At 43.0% G+C, this 19,736-nt stretch overlaps 1 protein-coding gene and 1 pseudogene across 1 annotated transcript; both read right to left on the minus strand.

Moving 5' to 3' along the window:
- The window catches only part of LOC105996764, a 55,080-nt pseudogene extending 48,818 nt beyond the window's left edge, over positions 1-6,262 (minus strand).
- A 9,399-nt stretch (positions 6,263-15,661) lies between these two features.
- Positions 15,662-17,232, minus strand: LOC105996765 (immunity-related GTPase family M protein-like). The gene has a single exon (XM_013030952.1). It carries the CDS (start codon positions 17,220-17,222, stop codon positions 16,041-16,043), a length of 1,182 nt encoding a protein of 393 aa, XP_012886406.1. The 5' UTR covers positions 17,223-17,232; the 3' UTR covers positions 15,662-16,040.
- Positions 17,233-19,736: the final 2,504 nt, after the last annotated feature.

A 19,736-nucleotide genomic window follows, 5' to 3' on the forward strand; every position in this document is an offset into this window, starting at 1 on the left:
TTCTATCCGGGCTGGCTTAGAACTGATATCTCAAATCTCAGCCTCCTGAATAGCTAGGATTACAGGCATGCGCCACTGACTCCTGGCTGAGAGTTTTCACTTTCTTGATGGTTAAAAAGCCAATAAGAGGGCTGGGAAGGTGGCTCAGTGGTAGAGCACTTGCCTTGCATGCCTGAGGCCCTGAGTTTGATTCCTCAGCACCATATAAGCAAAAAGAAAAAAAGCCGGAAGTGGTGCTGTGGCTCAAGCGGTAGAGCGCTAGCCTTGAGCTGAAGAGCTGAGGGACAGCGCCCAGGCCCAGAGTTCAGGCCCCACAACCGGACCCAAAAAAAAAAAAAGCCAATAAGAGGGCTGGGAAGTGGCTCAGTGGTAGGGTGCTTTCCTTGCATGCATGAGGCCCTGGGTTCGATTCCTCAGCACCACATAAGCAGAAAAAGCTGGAAGTGGTGCTGTGGCTCAAGTGGTAGAGCCCTAGCCTTGAGCTGAAGATCTGAGGGACAGTGCCCAGGCCCAGAGTTCAAGCCCCATGACTGACAAAAAAAAAAAAAAAGCCAATAAGATCCAAGGTTTGTCATTTAGGTAAGTTAGCCACCTTTTAGGAAGCATTAACAGGACAGTGTTCTACCAGTTAAGCACATTTCCAGCCCTTTTTTCTTTATTTTTCAAATAAGGTCTTACTTTTTTGTCTAGGCTGTTGTAAATGAGGCCATGATTCTCCTATTTATGCTTCCTGTGTAGCTGGAATGAAGTAATACCATCATGACTGATGGCAATCTGCTTTGTTCTTATAACTCAATATTGCTACCATGATTGGCCCACTGACTACTCTCCCCCTAGATTATTTTCACATCGAAGGATGACAGTATGGTACCTGAGTGTGACTACATGTTGGACACTTTTATAAGCACTTTACATTATTATCTAATACAACCCAGAAGGTATGTAGGTTTGTGCTATTATCCAATGAGAAAATGGAGGCCTTCATTGCTAAATGCCTTTGTCAATGTCCCACAACCAGTAAGTAGAAGCAGGAATCACTCCTGCTGACAAGGAAGCTGTCAGCAGGACAGTCTATCTGCCCAGATGGCTGAGAGCTGGCATGTAAGTAGAACTCCCCTCTGTTTATCTGACTGGTTTTCCTGGAGCGGCTGTAGTGTGTTAGAGAAGACCTAATTGGAAGCTTTCCATAGACAATAAAAATAAATAAAATCTCAAAGAGTGACTCTGAGCATGAGAAATCCAATGTGCCCTCTGGCACTAGCCAGAGCTAACACACTGGCTTTATTGTTCCCAACATCCACTAGGGCAGTCCCCAGTTCTTGCCTATATTTCCCTCAGGCTCCAAACCGTGTCCAGGAAGAACTATTTCCTGTCTGCTTTTATTTTAATTAGGGATAAATGATCACTTACATTGGATGACCACTTACAATCAACTCTGATTAGTCTTCCTTCAGAGAGGCCATTTCCTGCTGAGCCCTGTCACATGACCCTTTCAGGTAACAAGAGCTTCCTTTTCCTGTCATTTTTTGATCGCTCCTCTACATTCACAATACTCCCTTATACTTTCCTAAAGGCATAGTATTTTTCAGTCCTCTTTGCGCTGTTCCTGCTCTTCCCCTCTCTTTCCCATTTCCCATCTTCTGTATACACTGCTGCCTCTTCCCTGGTACCCTGAAACTTGGCACAGAGACTAAGGGTCCTTCACTTTGGAATGCCTCTGAGCTGCTTTATGCAGGATGGGTAGAGGATGCCTTACTCAGTCTGATAACCACTCCACCATGCAGCCCACAGGAAGCAAGCAACTCCATGGACTGCAGGCAGGAACGGAAAATGCCAATGGGTATATACCCTGGAAGAAACCTGAACTAGATTCTATGTGTCCATAAAACTTTCAGAGTCCCATCCCCACCAGATGGGTTGTGATGCTTTTGGCAGATGCAGGTCTCACCAACATTTAAATGTTAGAAGCTATGCATAATCTAAGAGAGAGGAAATGGTGCCATATTCTACAGTTCCATCTGTTATGGAAATTTGATAACATTTTTTTGGGTAGTAAGGCTTCAACTTCAGTCTCATGCTCTTGTTTGGCTTTTCTCTCAAGGGTAGCACACTGCCACTTCTGACTTTTTGCTGGTTAATTGGAGATGAGAGTTTCACAGATTTTTCTGCCCAAGCTGGCTTCAAAATATGATCCTCAGAGTTGAGTTTCATGAGCATGAGCATGAGCCACCAGTAACTGGAGATTGATTCACTTATTCCACAGAACTCCAGTGGTGGAAATGGCTCTATTTAAGTCTTGAGTGATAGTTTAGCCATAGAGAAAATAGATTTAATCATCCCTAATCTCTGTGGTTTGAGGGCACAATGTTTCTTGTCATCTTAGAAGTCACCTGATTACATTCTAATTCCTTCCTTACATCTGACTTCTCTATCATGAGCTCCTTTAGAATACTACTGAGAAGGTTCTCAGTAAATAATGTTATCTTGGTCATATTGGGGTTTTTTTTTTGTCCATAGGCCCAACTGTAATGGACAGTGATTACATCGCAGCCTCCTCCCCAGAAGCTGACTGGAAATGGCAGAGGTTCTTGGCAGAAGGATCTGGACTTACTGATTTTCTTCCGTGGAACTTTAGAATTGTGTTAAAGAGATGTAGAGCTAGAAGGAAGGTGGAAAGCCACTGGTGGTTACTACAGGAAAACAGATGCTGATATTTTGAGGCCAAACTTAATTGTGAAACGGAAAAAGCACCAACTATCCATAAGAATGTGGAATGAAGAGATAGAAGCCCATGTTCTCTGGCCATGCTATGAGGGGTAGAGGATAGAAAAAGGGGAAGGTACAGAGCACAGACAACCTTGGCTGATAATAGTTCTTAGTTACCATAAGGTTTATCTCAAGTCACACCAAAAAACAAAAACAAAAACAACTATTCATGACTCTCAAATGTCATGAAAACCACAGTTCTATCTGCCAATGGACACTGAAGGAAAGGTTTAGTCTTCAGAAGAGGGTAACATAATGGAGGTCTTTTCTCCCAGATACTTATGCTCTGAGTATTCTTCATCAGTATATCCTGAGTGACAGCACCCTTTCTCTCATTCTGAGTTTGAGGCTTGTAGGGAATGTGATTATCCATAGACACTGAGCTTCGCTACTTGTATACACTGCATCCTTTATCTCAGAATGCAGGTCCTAGGGCTCCTTGACTATACGCAAATACAAACTGAGTCATCAAAACAGGCTAAGAAGGCAAATGAAGCACTGAGCTAACTGTATCCTCAGAAACAACCGTCTTCTTTCCCTCCATATGTTTGGCTTTTTTTTCACTAACTTATTTTTTTCTCAAGAATGTTCCTTGAGATGACCACAGACTCAACAAAATATTCAAACAACACATCAATGCCCTCACATAGCCAGCCACTTTTGTGTGGTTTTAATTGTGGCATTTCAATCTAATCAAATAAGAATCCAAGACTCCTTCTTGTTCAAATAGATCTATCTCAACCGGCCACCAATTTTGGCTAGATTCAGCCTCATTCATTCTCCTTTCTTCTCACATGTTATTTGTTAGTATAGTCCTTTGAAAGTTAAAAAATGTATTTTATTTACTTTTACTTCCTAAATATATCTGATGCACATTTAGGTCTTGATAAATATGAAAAAAGGAAACTATTCTACCTACTCACACTATGATGCATCTATAAACTATTCTGATGGTTATTCTGAACATGTCTTAAGTTACAAACTTTCTATTCATATGTGAATTTTCTATATTTATGTTCAACCCCTCTTTCTTCTCCTTTCCACTCTGACTGTCAAATGACATGAAGATAAATATTATTTAACTCATGTACTTAAAGTCTATATTTAAATTACATTGTCTTCTAAATAGCTTAACAAAAGCTTAATGACTATCAATTAAGAATTAAAAAACAGCATGCTATTTCATTAAGATTTATATGATTAGTGTATCACCTGGTAGAAACCAGACTATGTTTTAGGGGAGAAAGTAATGAAGAAAGAGGGGAACGACATGGAGTGGTAAACAGTAGTAGAGGTAGAGAAATTTGGCAAAACATCCAGAAACCAGACTGTGGAAGAGAGGCATGAAGACAATACATATAACAGAGTAAAACACCAATAGCTTCCCAGTGTGATTTTTTTTTTGTCAGTCAAGGGGCTTGAACTCTGGGCCTGGGCACTGTCCCTCAGCTCTACAGCTCAAGGGGAGCACTCTACCGCTTGAGCCACAGCACCACTTCTGGTTTTCTAGTGGTTTATTGGAGATAAGAGTCTCACAGACTTTCCTGCCCAGGCTGGCTTTGAACTGTGATCCTCAGATCTCAGGCTCCTGAGTAGCCAGGATTACAGGCGTGAGCCACCGGTGTCTGGCCACCAGTGTGATTTTTTTTAACATTTTAGCTAACAGAAATTTTTGAAGGCATGCTAAATCTACAATATCTCATTTACTAGATAAGGAAAGTGTAACCTGGTAAAAAGTGGTAACTTGTGCAGGTTAGTTGCAGATCAGAACTACATACCAGGTGTGTCTGTCCAACCAAGTACTGTCATATTTTCTCTCCTGTGTGAACTCTGTGATGTCCAAAGGAGAATCTGCAGTGTGACACAATAGAACTTATCTCCATCATAAATCTTCATCATTTATATATTAGCTATTCAAACCTTCTGATATAAAATAGGTTTTACCTTCTGAATAAGGGTGATCTGCATTTTTATAATGGTTCCTATGCTGTGGTTTGTACTATCTTACATGACATATTGCATTTCAATCAAAAGATTCCCATCTTTGTTACACTTCTTAGGAGTCTACACCAATATGACTCCACTGATTATTAATGAAGAGTAATTAGCATCAGGAGGCCAATGGAAACTTTCCTCACATATGAGTCCTTTGATGCCTTGTAAGGTTTGTGCTCCGACTGAAGGCTTTTCCACATTCATTACACTGATAAGGTTTCTCTCCTGTATGAGTCCTCTGGTGTACAATGAGGGACGAGTTCTTAATGAAGGCTTTCCCACACCTATTACATTCGTAGGGCTTTTCTCCAGTGTGAATTCTTTGATGCTCAATAAGGTATGCGCTCTGGCTGAAGGCCTTTCCACATTCAGTGCATTCATAAGGTTTTTCTCCAGTGTGAATAACCTGATGGACAGTAAGGGATGATCTTCCAGTGAAATGTTTCCCACAGACCATACACTCATAAGGTTTCTCCCCAGTATGAATTCTTCGATGTTGAGTAAGAGAGGAATTCTTACTGAAAGCTTTTCCACACTGATTACATTCAAAAGGTTTCACTCCGGAGTGAAGTCTCTGATGTTCGATAAGGTATGTACTTTGGCTAAATGATTTTCCACACTTGTTACACTTGTAGGGCTTTTCTCCAGTGTGATTCCGCTGATGTAGAGTTAAAGTTGAGCTCTTACTAAATGCTTTTCCACATTCACTGCACTCATAAGGTTTTTCTCCAGTATGGCTCCTCTGATGTACAGTAAGATGCATACTCTGGCTGAAGGCTTTTCCACATTCATTACATTCATAGGGTTTTTCTCCTGTATGTGTTCTCTGGTGAACAGTTAAGTTCATGCTTTGTGTAAAAGCTTTCCCACATTCATTGCATTTGTATGGTTTCTCTCCGGTATGAATCCTTTCATGCTGAATAAGGGATGAATTTTTGCGGAAAGCTTTTCCACACTCTTTGCACTGATAGGGCTTCTCTCCAGTATGAGTTCTTTGATGAACAGTAAGGTTCATGCTCTGACTGAAGGATTTCCCACATTCATCACACTTGTAGGGTTTCTCTCCAGTATGGATTCTTTGATGTACAGTGAGGGAGGAGCGTTCAATGAAGTGCTTGCCACAAACGTTACACATATAGGGTTTCTCCCCTGTATGAATCCTCTGGTGCTTAAGAAGGGATGAGCTCTGGCTGAAGGTTTTCCTGCACTCATTACATTCATAGATTTTCTTTCCTACAAACATTCTCTGCGTTTTCATGAGTTTTAACTCAGAATTTTGTTTCACATCTTTTCCATGTAAATTCCAATTTGGGGGCCTTTTTGACATAGGAATGCTTTGCGGAATATCAAGGATTGAGCCCTGATCAGAACCTCTTTCAAATTCATTATCTCTGAACATGCTCTTCTCAGTATAGGTTTCCTTATGGGTAACTGCTACTTGGCCCACATGTCTGTCCTGCTCCCTCTCTAACCATCTGTCAGCTTCCCAGGTTGAATTCCAGACTTGTTCCCTTTCCATTGTGGTCCAATGGGATGAATATTCAGGAATGTTGGGATTTGGAGTTTATTCTTTTGTTTCAAGTCTTGTCCCCTAGTCTGAAAAAGAATTAAAATGTTTTGTGTTGGGAGTCTGGAAAATGTGTAAGGAAGGAATGAGGCAACGAAACAAAAATAAGTATTAGGCAGGGATTTCAAAGACACCTACACTTACACAGAACACTTATAAGAGAGGAAAGGTACAGTGAGCCTGTATATTAAAGTGAGTGGATAGAAGCAGGGGATGAACAATCATGAAGTTGAAATTAAAAGATACTATGCAGAAGAGATGAGATTTATAAGAAGTAAGTCAGAAAGCTCATAACAGCATTTTCTTCCCTCCTGTCAAACTGCTTAGGGTTCTACATCAAATTAATATAAACAGTAAAAAAAAAATGCTTACCCTAGAATCACAAAAAATGGCTCAAATTTTGAATTTTAATACCATCTTAAATGTTTACTGCTCTCTATTTAGGTGAGTATTCACAGCTATAAAAAAAGATAAAAATAATATGATGAAGAGTAAAGAAGATAATGTATATAAATTGCACTTGAGAAAATACTTGTCTGAAACACGATGTACCAGAATATACTTGAAACGTTAGTCTTTGAGAGAAAATGATGCAATCTACTGACAGATATAAACAAGTTGTAAAGGGGTTAACCTTTTCTAAATATCCTTTCTGTGAAAATCAGGGCTGGCAATGGAAAATCCTTTGAACTTCTGAGTGGGAAGAGGTGGGTGTCTCACAGGATAGATAACAAGAAACTGCAATCTGAGAATCAGATTTATAATTACCCATCAAAGTCAACAGAACAGAGCTTACCACTGAGCCAATGAATCAAAGGTTGTATACACAAGGTAGACTAGGAAGAAAGGTTAGTCATTAGCTGGACCTCTTCCTTCCAACCCAACTGCCTTACAGAAAAATGTCAAGAGGAAAGTTAAACAAATTCCAGCTCCAAGACCCACACCACATCAAATAACTCCTGAGAGAATATTTATCCAATAGAGTATGAAAATATGAGCAGAAAACAGGAATTGCCCCATGGTACCATGGGAAAATCCATCTATGCAAATTCTTTGGAATTCTTCAAGTGCTACCCACAGCACAACACAAAGTACAAACTCAAATCAATTAGCACAGCTAGACAATGACAAAATCCAGGAAGGACAGCCACTACTGAAAAATAGATGAACATAGAAAAAGCTAAGTTTTAACTTTTTTCCATTTGTACAGGGGTAAATGCACTGTATTAAATATGTAAGGTCTGGGGCTGGGAAGGTGGCTCAGTGGTAGAGTGTTTGCCTTGCATGCCTGAGGCCCTGGGTTTGATTCCTCAGCACCACATAAGCAAAAAGAAAAAAAGCCAGAAGTGGCACTGTGACTCAAGTGGTAGAGCACTAGCCTTGAGCTGAAAGCTGAGGGACAGCGCCCAGGCCCAGAGTTCAGGCCCCACAACCGGACCCAAAAATAAATAAATAAATAAATATGTAAGGTCTTACCTACGTGGGTTTGATTACAGAAACTAATAAAGTATTCTCTAAATAATGAAAAAGAAAAAGCTAAGTTTGGAAACAATGCATAGATTTAGGAAATAAATTTTAAGAAGAAAAAAATATGAGGAGAAGAAAAAGTGGCATGAAAACTTCCCATGTAGGTCTGTATGAAGTGTAAATTGAGCTGAGCAGAGTATTCAAAAGCTGCTCTCTCTTCTTAGATTAGACAGGGCACCAAGAGGACTAACAGGTGGACTAATTTGGCAGTAAAAATATCTAAGGAAATCTGGAAAGAATATCATTTTCATGACTGATAGTTTGTCCTCTAATGGAAACTTCCTGTTCCTAGGGCTACATTCAAACCTTTCCCTCCTGAAAGAACACACAAACTCCTCCTTCCTGGCACTTGTCCCCAAAATTTGTATGAGTCTCTCTACTCCAATCAAGCAGGTCTCCTATCAGTCACTGCTACATTCACTCCTCCTCACACCCAAACCCTAACATACCAAGTTATTGTTAGCTGGGATAATACTAAGTAGCTTACACTTTCTGAATACCTTCCATGTTCCAAGACCCAGGCGAGGCATTTTACATTTCATTTTATTTGAACTTTCAGGAAATGTATGAAGTATGCATTATTAAATGAGATAAACCGTGAGCCATTCCTAATGATGCCAAGAGTATGGCTGACGTAATGCCAGTGCTGTTATTCTATCATCACCAAGAGGAAGTGATGCTTCAGAAAGGCAAGTCATATGCCCAGTGCAATGCAGTTATTAGGTGGTAGAGTTTTCCATTGTAGCAAATCCTTTCTTCTAGATGTCTCTTCCCTGTGTGATGGGAAAACACTTAATTCTCCTCCTCATCCTCATCTTTCCCTTCTCTAGGTACTGAATCACTAATGATCTGGGCACCTAACCATACTTGTTCTTATTGCCCTTTCCAGGTACAATCGTTACGACTGTATCCTGTACAGATGTGCCTCTTTTATGAGTCTTGATAACCCATAAGCCTATAAGCACCAGGACTACCTTTCATATGACTTCTTCCCCTTTCGCAGCTTCAAATACTTCCAAGAACTCAAGGTAACCAAGTGGGGATACTGAAGAGGGAGTCGTAAAACAAAACAAAACCCAGCTGGATGACATATCTATAGCACACACGCAGTATGGAAGTAAGAAAGAAGTCTGAAAGAAAAATGAGCTTACCTGCACTCCCATGAGCAAGACCTAGCAGCCATTGTCTTTGCTGTCATTCCCATGGGCTCCTCTCTATGGGATCTTTTCTGTAGGATCCGTCCTGGGGTGTCCTTCCTAGAGATTGTGTAAACTTCAAAGGAGACGAAGCCAAGGGAAGGAAAGGAAGCAATGAGAAGAAAGACTCCTGTAACAACAACAAAACACCTGCAAATAAATGACATATGAGCTGCAGGACACCTGAATAAGTAAAATGACCATTTTTATCTATGAGATTGGTTTTGTTAAAGTTGTTTAGAAACCAAAATGAACATAAAGAAACGTGCTGCACTACTGGAGAGGATGTCTGTGTATTCTAAGCTGTCATGTCTTTAAGATGAATCTATATAATTTAATACAAGCTACACCTAAGTAACGAAGTTTCAAATTATGGAAAAAAAACTTATGAAAGGTAATTGTGTTACACAATAGCCAGGATTCTTTTTGAAAAAGAGTACTGATGAAGACAAATACCACCTCTTCTTATTCATACAAAGAAGCTAAATAAGTTGATCTCATTGAAGCAGAAAGTAGAAATAGAGGCACTCAGTCCTGTGAAGGGTGGTGTGGGTTAAAGAATGATTGGTTATCATGTACAAAATAGCTATTAAAGCAGTTATAAACCTCACACCAGTGGCTCATGCCTGTAATCCCAGCTACTCAGGAGGCTGAGATCTGGGGTTCATGGTTCAATGCCAGTCTGGGCAGGAAACTATGAGACTCTTATCTCCACTAAACTACTGAAAAAAGCCAGAAGTGGTGCTGTGGCTTAAGTAGTAGATCACTTGACTTGAGCAAAAGAAGCTCAGGGACAGTGCCCAGGCCCTGAGTCCAAGCCCTAGGCTTGGCAAACAAAAGAAGACAAAACAAAACACAAGTTATAGTTACTAAAAATAGGAACATTTAATATTACAGTAGGATGACTAGAGTAAACAATAATTTACCATATTATTCCAAAAAACTAGAAAAAAGGATTTAAAAATGTTCCCAACACAAAACACATGGCAATCTCTGCGGTCATGAATATGCTAGTCATCCTGAATTGATTTTATACACACATACACTACACAAGTATATATACTAATACATATACAATGTATACATTATGCCAATTAAAATGTTTTAAATAATAAGAATCTAATGAGACACACCTTGCCTATATTAAGAGTTAAATATATTGGAAGGTAGTATTACCAAATAAGCAGAAACATCAAATGTACTATCAACCTCCTACTGTGTAGCGGGACCACTCCAAAGGTAGTGACTGTAGTTGTAAATAAAACAGGTAAACTTCCTTATGATAATGAGATTAAATCTTACCATCATAAATGAGTCAGGAAAAATGTATATATATTTATACATACTGTATATATAATATATATGTATATGTCTGTTTATATGTATATGTAATGTGTGTGTACATGTGTATTTATACACTGGAATGGGAGCTCAGTGGTAGATTACTTGTCTAGTATGCATGAGACCCTGGGTTTTACCCCAGAAGAGTGATAGGGAAAGAGAAAGAATGAGATACTGGAGACAGTGAGTGAATATTGAAAAAGTGACAATTCACATCAGTTGAAGAAAGGATCAATAACATGACAAAGTCTTGCCATTTGGAAAAGAAAATATACACATGAATGAAATGATAGTAGTAAAAGCAGTAGATGAATAATTCTGTGATCTCACAGAACAGGCCTCCCTAACAAGGATGTTAAAATCCAAACATCAAAGGTTTCAATATCTGACCATATGAACCTAGAACATGCTTGCATAGGAAAAACACGCTTATCTAGCAGATGTAAAATTAAACAATAAAACTGGGATTGAGTGGTAGAGCACTTGCCTAGCAGGCACAAGGCCCAGGGTCACACATACATATGTACACACACACACACACACACACACACACACACACACACACACACACACACACACACACACACACACACAGAAAACTGCATAAAAATTTCCATGGGTATTCAAAATGCAATTTAAACATCCTATCATTTGTACCTCTCAGAAGTGAAAGACAACACAAATGCAAAGTTGTTGCGAGTTAATTAGGGACTCTCACACCGCAAGTGTTGGTACAAACTGCAACTTCTCTGGACAGAATAAGACAGTAGGAATCAAAAGCCAAACTGTACCCTTAACTAGAGATTTCCTCTTAAGAAATATATAAAATGTGACATAATGCAAAGACTACCATAACTAGATGGGAATACATGTATCGTTTATTTAAAAAACAACAACAACTGGATGCTTGTGGCTCATGCCTGCTGTCCTGGCAGCTCAAGAGGCTATGATTCAAACCCAGCCTAGGCTGGTGGTGTGGCTCAAGTTGTAGGGCACCAGCCCTGAATGCAGGATACTTTGAATTTAAACCCTGGTACTGGGGGAGGGGGGATGGAAGGAGAAAAAAAAGATCAAAAGGCCTAAAAGGAGAATTAAATATGATACAGTCCTCTTCTCCTTCAAACTCATCAACATATGCTTTCAACACATCAGATTTAGTTAAGCTGCTTTTGAAAACCTGGCATAAGTAGATGTTTTCAACATAACAGATTTTTTTCCATTTCTATGGAACAGATTTTTAAAGCCTATTTTCTATCCTCATAGAATGATAGTAACATGAGTAAAAATTAATAGTTTTACTTGTGCACTTCCCAGATGCATTTGCTAACTCAATTTTAAAATGCAAACGGAGAAAGATAACATTCACATTCCGTTTAAACAAAATGATCCCTATTTATACATACACACGCAGAGTTTTAGAGATTTTTGAATGATTTTGTTCATCTGAGTTTTCAAACTGACCTATGGTGAACATTTAAAAAGAAAAAAAATTTTTAAAAAAGGCTGGGTGTCAGTGGCTCACATCTGTCATCCTAACTGTTCAGGAGGCTGGGATCTGAGGATCGTTTGTTTGAAACCAGCCTGGGCAGGAAAGTCCGTGGGACTCTGATCCACAATTAACAACAACAACAACAAAAGTGGAATTTGAGCTGTGGCTCACGTGGCAGAATGCCAACTCAGAGACAGTGCTCAGGCCAAGGCCCGGGACACACACACACACAGACAGAAAAAGAAAAAAGAATCCTTAAATCTGGCCAAGGTTGACGTTCTTGGGGCGAGGATTCCCAAAACCTGCACTCCTCGGATCAGAAAGCTGAGGGCAGGTTCCCAAGATGTAGCTGGCACAAAGCGCAGGTACAGGAGCCCAGCGTCAGGTCTGGCCCCGCCCCTCCCGCCCGGCCCCGCCCCTCCCGCCCGGCCCCGCCCCTCCCGCCCGGCCCCGCCCCGCCCCTCCCGCCCCTCCCGCCCGGCCCCGCCCCTCCCGCCCGGCCCCGCCCCGCCCCAGGCCTCCGAGGGGGCAGGTCCCCCCACACGCGAGCTGCGCGTCCCGGGATGGGGATGCGCGGACCCCACGGAAGCCCGCGCGGAGCAGCTCCGGGTGCGCGCGACCCCTGGAGCCTTTGCCCTCCCTCCCCACAGATCCCCCAGAACCCGAGCCACTCCGCCAAGTGGGCGCACCCCGCTGCTAGGCCCCGCCCCAGCTCGGGCCCCGCCCCAGCCCGGAGCCCTCCCGGGACAGGTGGGAGGGCCGAACTGTCGACACTCGGGGCCCCGGTGGTCTCCCCGCGGCCTGGCGTCCGGGGCGTGAGGGGGCGCACCTGCAGCTCTGTGGCCCGGCGACCCGCGGGGGGACCGAGGACGCTCTCCCAGCCCATCCGTGGCCGGCCCCGCCCCTCGGGCCGCTTTTGGCCTGGCCCTGCGGTCAGCGCTCCTCCTCTGAAAGCCTCTGAGATTCGCGGACTGCGCCCGAGAGACGCTGCCCTCACCCTGGTCCTGTAGGAGCCATAGCGGCTGGCGGACACACGCAGCCGCGCCCGGCGCGTCGGACTACATTTCCCACAAGGCCACGGAGCCGCGGCCGGGCGTCTCCCAATGTCCCAATGCGCAGGCGCGAGGGGTGGAGGGCAGGAGATGCGTCTGTGGGAAGCCGACCCGGGCGGGCTCCTTAAATCTACTGCTATGCACCTCTCCTCAGAGCCAGTCGTCGGGGAGAACGGGCAGCTAGGCCTTGGCTGTAAAATAAAAGGAGGCTAGAGGAAGTAAGTAAGTAAATACTTAACGGGCACCCCGAGAGTTGTAGCTGTCATGTCCAGTGTCCTAGAGCGCTCTCAGGCTGCTAAGTATTTCAAATTATCGTGGTCTACGAAGCCAGCCTCTCTGTCAGTTAAATGTGTGGTCCGTGTTCAGGTAGTTTGAGTTGGATCTGCCACTTTGGAACTTGAAATGTGACATTTGGTTTAATTAAAAACTGCTAGGGCTGGGACTGTGGCTTCGAGGTAGAGTGCTTGGGAAGCATGCAGGAGGCCCTGGGTTCGATTCCTCAGTACCACATACACAGAAAGAGACAGAGGTGATGCTTTGGCTCAGGAGGTAGAGTGCTAAGCCTTGAGCAAAAGAAGCTCAGGGACAGTGCCCAAGCTCTTGAGTTCAAGCCCCAGGACTGGCCTGGCAAAAACAACACAAAACAAAAAACAACCCTGCTAATTTCTTCTGCCATTTACTTTTGCTTAGACAAAGTCCTGAATCAAACATTGGACAGTCTCATAGAGCCATCTTTTTGACTAGGCTTTCTCCCAAGCCAGTGTGTGTATCTGTGTGTGTGTGTGTATGCTGGTCCTGGGCCTTTAATTCAGGGCCTCATGCATTCACTTGATTCTTTTCCTAAAGGCTAGTGCTTTACCACTTGAGTTACACCTCCACTTCTGCATTTTTGCTGGCTAATCGTTGATAAGAATCTAATGGATTCTGGATTCTGCCCAGGATGGTTTTCAATTGTGGTCTGCAAATCTCAGCCTCTGGAGATGTATAAGCCACCAGGGCCTAACTGCCAGTTTTAACAAGAATCCTGTGATGTCTTTTGCTCTTGATATTTCATGAAATTACTCCTCACTCACCTTTGATGTCTTAAGATCAAAATTGTCTTAAGTATTTTGTCTGAGTTTTCTTAAGAAAACAGTGCCATTCTCTTAATTTGCAAGCATGTTCCATATACTCAAGATAATTATGCCTTCTGTTCTGCCCTTTTCTATTTTATTGGGAATCCCCAAATGGCTAATCTGAAAAGACTTTGTCTATTCAGCCTTTCACCTTCTCATAGCATAGGAGTTGGTTAATGGGTTTCACAAGCAGGAAAAGAAAGAGGGGCTGAAGCCAGGAGTTTAAATCTTTAAGCTGCCAGATTGCTGTTGTACACAGCTGCAATCTTTACAGGCCAATATTTTGCCCCTCTATTCACTGCTATTGTCAGGATAAGTTTTGACTGTGTTCCAAAAGTGAATGTGCCAGAAGCTTGGTTCCAATATAGTGGTGTAGGAATGGTAGAGCCTTTAAAGGTGGAGCCTAATGGAAGGTCATGAAGTCATGGCTGTTGTAGTAGGAAGTGTGGTCTTTAGGACTAAGTTATTTTCATAAGAATGTGTTGTTATAAAAAAAAAAAGGGAGAGCCTGGTCCATGAACCTCTGGTTTCCTGTCTTCTGTGTGATCTCTTCTATACTTGTTCCTGCTCCTGCCATTCTGATGCCATCCACAATGAGGCCCTCACCAGAGGCTATACTGATGAGGCTAAAAATGTGAACTAATAATAAACCTCATTTCCTTCTCAGTTAGTTGTGAAGCCTCAGGTATGTCACTGTAGCACCAGAAAATAGACCAAAATGTTGCCCTTATAAGCCTTGAGGAGGCCACTCTGTACTGTGCTTGCTCAGGGGTCAACACTTTTTCTTGGTGGTGTACTTACACCCTACTCACACATTTCAAAGAAACAGCCTTCACAAATTCTGCCCCAGTGATCCTGCTTAAAGTTTGGCAATGACCCTAGGCAAGGTCACCAAGCTCTTCTCCTTATCTCTTTTTGACCACAAGACAGCAAGGAATGTAATTCTGGAGACTAATGTCTGTACATCAGGAAATAAGCACCCTCAAGGCCACCATCTGGCCTGGAAGTCATATCTCGGCTCATACAAACGGAAGCCCATGTTCCTGAGCTTTTCATTAAGATGCACTAATGTTGAATTGAAATCCCTTTGTACAACTCCATAATAACAATTGTTTAAAAATTAAAAGCATCCTCTCCCCCATGGGACTAAAACTGTGCTTTTATTCCCCCTCAATATGGCAGTGTATAAAGACCTCATTTTGCCTGACACAATTAATAAACATCCTCTACTCCCAAACTCTGATTATTTGTGATTGGCATTGAGTTTAAGGAACTGAATTTCTGGAATCACTGCCAGAACTTTGATTCTCATATATCTGCATTCCCTTTTAAGATAGTGATTGGTTGTAGGCACTTGGTTAAAAATAAAAAATGTGTGTGTTTAACCTTTAGGGCAGGGGCACTGCTTGGAGTCCTGACCCCAGCATTCAAAAGCATCTGAAGAACAGATATCACCAAAGTCCCCTCGGCTCCCAAATTTCTAAGTGCCCCACTATACCAGCTGAGTCACCACCAGGGGTATCAAGGGAAAAGACAACAAAAGACTTTAATGAAGAAGATTCATTTTAATGCTTTACATGAAAATATAAACTTATTTAGACATATTGATCACCCCAAGCAATATTTCTATATGCAGAATGCAGGACACTTGGCTAGTAATTTCAACAGGTACTTGCTCTTCAAAAGAACAGTGGTTTAGCAGAAGTGGTGCTGTGACTCAAGCGGTAGCGCTTACCTTGAGCTGAAGAGTACAGGGACAGTGCCCAAGCCCAGAGTTCATGCCCCAGGACTGACCAAAAAAAAAAAAAAAAAAGACCAGTGGGTTACAATTGAGGCTAGTGGTGAACAGTTTTCTTAACTCCTTTCAATGAATTTAAAGCCCTTAGAAACTTATATCTCTTGACTTTTTTTTTAACTGACCAAACAGGGATCCATCCAAGAAGAGAATCCATGTGAGGAAAAAGTGTTCCAGATCATTTCCAAAGTTGAATTTCAAGTGGGGATGATGGAATCTTCCAGGATTTTTTTCAGGATGGTCTTGGTATCCTGGGCAATTAACTCAAGAATGCGTCTGCATCTCATGTGTCTGAAGAAGCGGATGACAGGGCCACCCAAGAATGGAATATACCAAAATGGGCTGAGAAGCACGTTCGTGACTAGACAAGTCATGGATTTTAGTTTCCAGTCCCTGCCACAGAGGGTGTGCAAATCCTGGGACTTCATGATGGCCATGTACTCTGTTACTTCTTTTCCCATACTCTTGGCCACCTGACGAAGTGATTCACCATTCACACCAAAGAGCAAATGGTAGGCTTCCAGAACCTGCCCCAAGTCATCAGCATCCTTGATGCCAAGAGAGTTCTTCAAAGATTCTTTGGCCACTCTCCTTTTCAGGGAGGTCACTTTATCATTAATGATTTCCTCACAGAAGTGGGAAAGGATATCTAAGGGACCACTGCACCTGATGTTAGAGAGGTCTATTTTCAGTGTATCTCTGAGCTTTGGAAAGTCATAAAGTAAAGGGTCAAAGTTAGATACCAGGAATATGGGGGGTACATGTACCCCTTTCTTCTGGAGATTTTTTCGGATATTTTCACGGATAGTTTGCAGGAGCCGTGTATCTGAAAGAACACTTGTACTGAGGTCTCTGTCTAACTTGGTCCACACAACATAGAACTTCTTTCCCATCTCCTGAATGATTCTGGCAAGCTTCATGTGATTTGTGCTGAACTGCTCGGACGCAATGATGATGAAGAAGTCATATTGGCTGAATTGCATCTCATCCACATAGTTCTCCATGTTTTGGGCTGTGACCCCCAGGCCAGGGAGGTCCCACAGCACCACATTGGGAAAGCGGGAGGAAGAGTAGCCAGCCCGTGTCTGGGTTGTCCTCACCACCCCAGTGGGTGCCAAAGTCTCCTCAAGTCCAATGATTCGAACCGCGTTGATGAAGGATGACATTCCATTGCCCGAGTCCCCAGTCACTGCGATGCTCACTGGGGTTCTAGACACTCTCTCCATGGTCTCCCTCACTACAGGGACCACTTCTGGCAACTTCCCTTCTTTCAAGGCCCTCTCAATGTTCCTGCTGACCTCTTCAGGTAACCTGCTCCAGCCCGTATGGCATGGCATGGCAGCATGGAAGGATATAGATGATGGAGTATCATGTGACATGGGGTCTTCCACCACATTGGTAAGCAGTGGGATGGCCTGCAGAAGCAGAGGGACATGGGAGTTAGACACAAGATGACCCAGGAATCAACAGGCTTCAAATCCTATGGCCAGGCTTTTAAATCTGCAATGAAAGATAACAAAGACTTATCAATTGCACAGAGGAAATGAACAGCCATTCAGGATCTTTGTAGGAAGACATTTAGGCTTGCTCTACAGACTGTTAGAACCCTTGACAGATCTATCTCCAAAGCAAGAATGTTTGGACTTGTAGCAGAATATCAGTCAGGATACTCCATGGGAGCACATGTTCTTGCTTCAGCTCAAATGTATGGGCTTAACCAACCAGAAGTCCAGCTGGTGGTAACGCTCCAGACCCAGCAACTCATTGGTGAGTACCTACAAGTTCTTACTGAGGTTGTCCTTATGGGTCAAGAATAGCTTAATTCTTTTTAATAATAGCACATTTTTCTCAAGGTATTTTTTCCTTGTCAAATGAAGATGGCATTCACCAATTAGCACACATAGGATAAATACCTACCCCCATCAACTTTAACAGACAAAGCAAAACAACGTTTCCAAATCATCCTTCACTGGTTCTTTAGTAAATGTCAAGATTTTCAGGTTGTTATATATTAATATTACTGCTGATACGGTCATTCAACCATTCTGTACACATAGGTTTCTCTTGTTGAATGCTTGCAATAACATGAAACATTTATGGAGCAGGATTGAGAAGGGAATTAATTGGCTGGGCTGACCTCGTGGGTTCTATCCAAGATGGCAATGCCCATGTTGTTCTTAGCAGCTGGCCTTTTTTTTTTTTTTTGGGTCCGGTCGTGGGGCCTGAACTCTGGGCCTGGGCGCTGTCCCTCAGCTCTTCAGCTCAAGGCTAGCGCGCTCTACCACTTGAGCCACAGCGCCACTTCCGGCTTTTTTCTGTCTGCTTATGTGGTGCTGAGGAATCGAACCCAGGGCCTCGAGCATGCAAGGCAAGCGCTCTACCACTGAGCCACCTTCCCAGCCCCAGCAGCTGGCCTTTGTAATACACAACTAGGAGAGTCCACTCTAGCCCTTCCCCTGAAAAGTCTATTACAATTTTGTGCATCACCACTAATGTCTAAAAAAGTTTAAAAACTCAAGATCAGCGCTTTGGCTGAAGAGCAGCATTTAAGCCACACAGAGCCTTTCTGTTCCATAGGTCCCACCCATGGGATCCCATGGGGCAGCTGGAGACCTGGCCTGTCCTCCTTCTGGAATGTCCAGGTGTCTCATCTGTAAGGACCACTATTCCATCTGTGGAACAAATTTCATGGCTATCACTGATCTCACCAGTGCAGCCTCTTGCCGTTTACAAGCTTCCTAGAAACCTACACCCCCTGCAAACTCTCTATTTGAGGTTGCTCCAGGCTACAGCCATACTCTTGGCAGCTCTTTATCCAGTCCCATGGCTTGGACTCATCCTGCACATAGGAAAAATGGGCCAACAGCCCCTCCAATGCGTGGGGGCCATCTCAGCTCCCTAGAATGGGAACAAGGAGGCCCTAGTTCTCCGCATTTTGCAATGAGCAAGTCATGTTACCTACCTCCCAGTACTCCTGTGATGGTTTCATGGCAGGATCAGTAGGAAGCTTCCTGAACAGCTCCCAGTGTTCTTGGTGAAGGTTCCGGCCTTGTTCAGGTCCCAGTGGAAGTTGTTCCACTGCTGCTTCTTCCTCTCTCCCAACTTTAACCACAGAGTCGCACTGTATCTGTAAGTCTGCCTGGTCTGGATCCTTTGTGTGCCTTATCTCACTTCGTATCCTTTTAACCCTATTAGATAAGTGATACCATTATTCCTGATCATGGATGGAGAAACAGAGCATTAGGAATACATATGAATCTTGAATTACATGGTGGGTATGTGAGGGAATCCAAAGTTTAAACCCCAGAGGGAGAGTCCATGTTTCTGTCTGGATGGTAAAAACAATCCTGTTTAGCAGAAACCATTAACTGCTGGAGCCTGAGCTGCCTCCCTTGGGAATATTGGTCTACTCATTGTTCAGAGGCAGGTAGGCTAGAGGTGCATCTGAGCAGGATCCTCAAAGCAAGGAGTGTAGAAGCCATTTGTGTACTAGGCTCAACTCTGATGGGCTCTTCACAAGTGCTGAGTCAGGTCCCTGAACCGCATTTCTCTGAGGCTGCCCGCACTGCCTCCTTATGGATATCAGGAAGTCTCAGTTACCCGTGTCCTTCCTTGTCTAGCTGTGACCAGAGCAACAGCAGGGCACAGTCTCTGAAGGTTCCTGGGACTAGGGACTGAGCAGTTCCAGTGTGCAGTGGTGACCAATACCAGAATACAAAGGTATGGCAGTGGACCAGGCAAGCAGACAATAGGGGATTGGAAGTTTGGAATACAGAGTTTGGGGATCTTGGAGACCACCTTCCACAGAATCAAACACAGGCTGCTCACGTGGACAGACAGATCAGAAGGTTGTAGCTCACACAGGAGTCAGTCACACAAACTATTTTAAAAGC

This window comes from Dipodomys ordii, unplaced genomic scaffold (genome assembly GCF_000151885.1).
Source record: "Dipodomys ordii isolate 6190 unplaced genomic scaffold, Dord_2.0 Scaffold135, whole genome shotgun sequence".
NCBI lineage: Eukaryota > Metazoa > Chordata > Mammalia > Rodentia > Heteromyidae > Dipodomys > Dipodomys ordii.

What these genes read in the sequence shown, in the direction of transcription:
- LOC105996765 (XM_013030952.1), bottom strand. Translation starts at nt 17,222, where the DNA reads ATGTCACATGATACTCCATCATCTATATCCTTCCATGCTGCCATGCCA.